We start from the raw sequence: 6304 nt of genomic DNA on the forward strand, positions 1-6304 counted from the left end.
CGGCGGCGGGAGCTGCCCGGGCCCCGGGCCGGGCCCCGCCGGGCTGATGCCGCGGGTGCGGGCGGGCCCCGCGCTGATCTCCCGGGACAGGTGCGGACGGAGCCCACCCGGCCCCGGGGTCGCGGCACCGGCGCTCGCCCCGCGCCGTTTAACGGGCCCGGCCCGGGATCGCCGCGGCAGCGGCTCCCCCGCGCACGGCGCCCGTGCCTAACAAAGCCCTGTGTACTGGAGCACTTCCTGCGGGGAGCGGGGGAAAATCACGGCCTCGGCCTCTCCACACCAAACAGCAGCGTCTCTAAATCGAAATGAAACAATAAAGCGCTGCCGTGCTAACTCTGAGCTCTTTCCTTTGACAGCCAGGAGAAATAGATATGATTGTAGGAAAAGACCGAGAGGGTTTCTTCACCAATGGTCTGACCCTTGGTGCAAAGAAGTGCTCTGTGATCAGAGATAGCCTGTATGTCGATGGTGACTGCACAATGGACATCAGGACAAAGAGTCAAGGTGGTGAGCCGACATACAATGTTGCTGTAGGCAGAGCTGGACGAGGTAAGTATCATTTTCTCATTGCTAAATTAAGAATGTAACCCTAAGCATAGACTCCAGCTATTAAGAAAACCAGACCCCTGTATTTAATGATTAATATTGGGAAGTGGTGCGAGGGGGTGGGTGGCAGTGTTCTGGCTGAGTTCTGCCTGGGAATCACACTTGTCCCCATTCCCACCTGTGTCCTAGTCCAGCACCAGGCTGTACAATGGTTAAACAGATCCCTGACAAGCAGGAAAAAGAGCAGGCTGCAGCTCCAAGTAGGTTTTCCTGGTATTCCATCACTTGGTACTTGAAGCTTAGGAGGGGTCTGTTAATGACAGGCAGTGACTGCAGCTTTCTCATCCTAAACTGCTCGATGGAAAGTTTATTTTGCAAAAATGTGAATCCCTTATATGAGCTGCTCCTACTTGACTTCTGACAAGCTCTGTGCTAACTCTTCTTGCACTTCCTATTGAGCTTGCTGAAGTCTGTCTTCAGGCCAAAAAGCCCATCCAGTTTGGTACCACCGAGAAATGTGCTTCATGTTTGCACACCCGCTCCTCGTGCTGCTCATTTAACTTCCAGTAGAAGCTTTTGTGGGGCAGGCACTCAGCTGGGATAAAATACTGGCTATGAGTGGCGTGCCTTGTGTTAGGGACACCTGGGCTGCTGGTTTCAGCCTGGCTGTGGAACGGGTTCGTAAGTGATGGACTTTTGCTTGTAGGTGTAAATCCAAAAGCAGAGCTGGAGGTGTCTGTAGGGTAAAGCCTGGGGCAGGGATGCAGGAAGAGGGTTGGCAGTGCTGGAGTGAAACAAACAGTTCTGACTTGTGAAGTGCCAGTGAGAACTGTCTTAAGCTTTTATGAGCAAATTGGTATGGAAATAGAATTGTAGAGTCATTAAGGTTGTAAAAGCCCTCCAAGATCATCCAGTCCAACCGTTCCCCCAGTGCTGCCAAGGCCACCACTGACCCATGTCCTCAAGTGCCACATCCACATGGCTGTTAAATCCTTCTGGGGATGGGGACTCCACTGCCCTGGACAGCCTGAGCCAGGGCTTGACAACCCCTTTGGTGAAGAAAGGTTCCCTAATACCCAACCTAACCCTCCCCTGGTGCAACTTGGGGCCAATGTACCATCACCTCTAGGTAGTCTGCAGTATTCCCAGCCTGGCAAACAGTCCCTGGCCTGTGGCAGCCCAGAGTTCATTGTGTCCCTGTCCCTGCTGGGGACATCTGCTGGCAGCTCCCAGTCACACTTATGGGTGAGGAACCTCTGGGTGTTCCTTTTGCCAGACAATCCAGACACTCTGCTGGCACTGGGGGAGTGGGGAGAGACCCAGCATGACAGTCATCCCTGCATTTTGTCCTATGCAGAAAGCGTGATTTATAGTTTTGTTACTGCATGGAAAGTCTTAGCCCAGCTCACCCTGTGGGTTTTTTCCCAACATCAGGGCAGTTACTCTGGCACCAGCAGTGCCCACTACAGCCCAGAACAGGGGAGTGTCCTCTGCTGCTCTCCAGTCACACTGTGCACACACTGCACCTCTGCCCCACCCCGGGATTTCCTTGCTGGGTGATGACTGATGGTGAGAGGCACTGTGATGCTTTTTTGAGATAACTGGGGGCATTTATTTTAGCAGTGAACTCTTACAAGTTCGTAGTTACATAAAATCCCTGAGGATAGCTTGTACCTTCTCCCAGCTCTGTCTACATTTGCATTTTTACAAAACTGTTAAACTAGGTTTGTACCCAAATGCTAAATCCTGAATTTGAGGGTGTTTATTGCAGTGCCTAAAACTTGAATTATTTCCTTGTCTAACACACTCTTTTTAAAACTTTTTTCTTTTCTCTTTCAGTCTTGGTCTTTGTAATGGGCAAAGAAGGGGTCCATGGAGGCGGATTGAATAAGAAGGCATACTCAATGGCAAAATACTTGAGAGACTCTGGGTTCTAGTTGTTAGGCAGACTGTTAAGTATTAGGGGAAGATTGCTATTAAACTTTCCTGGCGGTGAGCTTTAAACCTTACATTCTGGAAACTTTACTAGCAATGCAGGGTGATGGGGTATGAACCTGTGTCTCCTTTGTATCCCTTTGTTGGTGGGGAAAGGTGTTATTTTTTTTTTCCCCCTTTAATTCTGTTCATTTCTGTTTTGTTTCCTTGTGTACTCCAGCATTGGTTATAGTCATGGGAAAGGAAGGTGTCCATGGAGGGACACTCAACAAGAAAGCATTTGAACTGGCTTTATACCTGAGGCGGTCTGATGTCTGAGCAGCCTCTCCCCATCCACCTAGCAGCTGTCTGCACCACCACCCGCTTGTGCTCAGTGCTACCAGACTGTAGATGGTAGTTTATGTTTTTTATTTACCCATCTCCTCCTGTCATAACTCCAGTTCCCCCTTGTTCATCTCTGTAACCACTGTAGGTAACTGAGCCCGTCTGGCACCACCACCAGGAGGATATGCATGTGATACCTTGAAACTCGGGAGGGGAACATGCCAAGTGTAGGCTCTGCTTCGTCTTAGCAATTAGTGTGATATTGACAACTAAACCAACTGAGATACTAAACAAGGTGCCGATTGTACAATCTAATTTGATCAATGCCTCTTCAGCACTTTGAGCGAGTCACAGCTCACTAGTCTTCCTTTCACAGAGCATGGTTGGGAGGAAAAAAGTGCATGCATATCTTCACTTCTGTCCCGCTCTTTGTTTCTGTTTTTTAAACCCACGTGTTTGCTTACACCCATTTTTATAGTGCCTGGTTTGTTTAACCAATTTGCCACTCAAAAGCTATTAATGTCACATTAGTTTTGTCGTTGCACTTCACTGTAGGCTTAAGTTTCTTATTTTTTCTTGATGATGTCTGAAGCTTGTACTGCTTAACAAGTGCAATCACAAAACTATGAAAGGGTACAGATGCACTTCCTCCCATGACCTTAAACCACCATCCCAGGGACTCCCCAGACATTCCATCATTGCAATAGCTCAGGCACTTTTTTTTTTTTTCCTTTGCCAGCTCCTGTTCTGTAGTTGAGTTGTGCAAGGCTGCCACTTTGGCCATTAGTTAGCCCAGCGTAACCAGCTGGAGTGTCTGGTTTGAGTTTCTCATAGGACCAATTTTAATTTGCAGCTTGAGGGTCTTGGGGGGGAGGGGTCGTTTTTGTTTTTTAATATGAAATTGCAATGTCATTGTGGAAAACTGCCACCTTCAGCTACTCTGGGAGATCTGACTGGCTTCAGTCTTTCTGCCAGATCCCTCAGTGGTGCAGAGTTTGGCTGCTCTGAAGCCACTGTTTGGATGAAGGTCGGTAGTTTGCAAGCTAAACTGTCAAAATGCCATTTCAAATTTCAAATCTTCATTTGGCCTGTCACACCCTTGCTGCAGAAATGATGGAGTGAGCTGCCTTGTGCACGAGTCATCTGAAATGTCTGTAACCAAATTCTCAGTTCAGGCACGGTTCTGATCTGTATGTCCATTGCAAGAACTGCAGAACTCTGTATACTAAAGAATAAATGGGAGATGGTAGTGGTTGGAATAACTGACTTGGCTGTCTTGTGATGAATTTTTTAATATGTATTCTGTGCCATACTATTGTTAAAAAAAAAAAAATGAACTGTTGCTATTGTGAGATGGATTTTAACTGACTCCGAGAGTTTCTTTTGACTGGCACTACCTTAGGGACATTCTAGTATTTGCTTCTGTTGTTGGGCCTTGTGGATAATGTACAGATTTAAACAAATTCTTGTCGCTGATTTGTCCATTTCTTTCCCTGCACTTTGTTACATCTGGGATACAGTCTAACTCATCTGATTTAATATGCATTTCAAAAAATGCCATAACTATTAAAAACACCTTGTTTACAGACAGATGAAATAAATTTATTCCAACCAAACAAAACCAGACTGTTGGTAATTTTTTCCCCCCACCCAGGAATCCTCTCAGGCCCTTCAGTGCGTGGCTAACACGAGGTCTAAATGCGGTTTTTCAGTTTTGCAGGGCAGCAATAGTATGATAATATAACTTCAGCCAAAAGCCAGGCATTCTTTAGGGTACTCTTAAATTAGGTGATTTCTCGTCACTTAACTCCACATTTATCCATCTCTGTGGTGAGGAGTTCCCCCACCCTCTGAATGCCCAACACACCAAACAAGCTGGAGGAGACTTTGCACAGGACCTGGGGAAGGGGTCGGGTGGTTGGGCCGGGTCAGTGCACACAGAGGGGATGTGCTCCCCTCACCCAGGGAAGAGGCAGATTTCAGGTCTTCATTACCCCAAAGGATTCCACCTGTATTTGGTACTTCTGCTACCTGAGGACTCTAAAAGCACAGGTCCGGTGGGACGTGGTGGCGAATCGTGGAGCTCTGGTATGGAAAGGACAGCCAAGCCCAGAGCAGGGGAGGTGAATCTGCAGCAAAGCTCGGCCTTCCTGGGCCCTGACACCAGTCAGGTGCTGCTGGGCACGACCCAAAAATACCTTTGTTCTCCCTTCCTTCCCCCACACCATCATTAGTGTCAGAGCTGCACCTGCTCCTCTGCTTGGCACTAGATGGGGTCTAACTAAAACCCTCCTATATATAGTGTTTATATTCTCCCACTGCCAAGTGGCTCCATGTCTGAACTGGAGCTCCCAGCGCCAAAGCTGGAACAGATGAACATGCACAGAGCAAACTCCTGTTCAATACTTAGTACAGAGGATGCAAACCTCCTGTTTCCCCCATAAAACACATGTGAAGCTGTGCTCTGTGTCTAAACACAATTCAAAATTGCACTCACCTTCTGATGCAGAACTCTGTTTCTCCCTGGCCGGGATGGGGGTGCAGGTACCTCCCCAAAGCTGCTTCTGTGGTAAGGCCAGAGTGGCAGAAAGGGACTGTAGCAGCACCTCAGAGGCAGGAGCAGCTGCTGGCAGCACACACCAGGTACTTGTCATCACATCCTTAGTTTGACATTGTTCCTTTCTGACCAATTCCCTCGCCCAAGCAGGTGTGTCTGTATGTCACCTGTATACTCCTGCTTGCTAACAATTACATGTTGCTCACATTACTTTTTCAAATGCATTTGTTGGTAAATTTCTGTAGCAGAATGATGTCTGTGCATCTAATTGCAGCCAATACTACAACTAAAATTACACAGAGCATATTACAAAGTTTGTCTCAGTTCATGGCTGTGGAACTCTTCAGGTTTTGGGGTGCCTGAAATACAGTAACTAATAAACATATGCACTCATAGCAGCAGCAGGGACCTATTTTAAGAAACATCTTTTAGCTTAGTACTTACATTTTCAGAAATCATTTTCCCATTTGGACTCACCTAGACACATGCATGCTGAAGGGGAATATTGCCTGGTGAAAATATACCACTACACTGACTGTCCTTACCCCACGGCTGCTGGCAGCAGTGGTGTGGAGATGAATCATCCTTTCATTACTATCCTTTTACTGTGCCTCATTGTGCAAAATAAACTTTCCCTGCTCTCAGTGAGGCCCAGAGGACAGATCTGCAAGGCAGGATGTGTGGCTGCACAGAGTGATAGGTCAGAAATCCCACCTGGGAACACCTCACCTGCCTGTCCTGGGTTCCAGCACTGAGGCTGCAGCTCCACGGGGGCACAAGTGTCCAGAGCAGCCTGGTCCTCCTTCCTGCTCCCCCAGCCACGCTACGTGTACACACCCAGGCTGCTCCAAACTCCTCCTCAAGCTACAAGTGAACAAAAAGAAAGTTTCCTCTGTAACTCAGCCCCCTGCACACAGCACTGGTCAGTGCAGCTCCTTGTAC

At 48.0% G+C, this 6304-nt stretch overlaps 1 protein-coding gene across 1 annotated transcript; it reads left to right on the top strand.

The window, feature by feature from the left end:
• Positions 1-46: 46 nt before the first annotated feature.
• Positions 47-4426, top strand: PFN2 (profilin 2). Its single transcript, XM_027685916.1, has 3 exons — positions 47-90; positions 356-549; positions 2386-4426. Exons 1-3 carry the CDS (start codon positions 47-49, stop codon positions 2481-2483), a joined length of 336 nt encoding a protein of 111 aa, XP_027541717.1. The 3' UTR covers positions 2484-4426.
• The last annotated feature ends 1878 nt before the right edge of the window (positions 4427-6304 follow it).

Source organism: Neopelma chrysocephalum, unplaced genomic scaffold (assembly GCF_003984885.1).
Source record: "Neopelma chrysocephalum unplaced genomic scaffold, ASM398488v2 Primary Assembly neopelma1_69, whole genome shotgun sequence".
Taxonomy (NCBI): domain Eukaryota; kingdom Metazoa; phylum Chordata; class Aves; order Passeriformes; family Pipridae; genus Neopelma; species Neopelma chrysocephalum.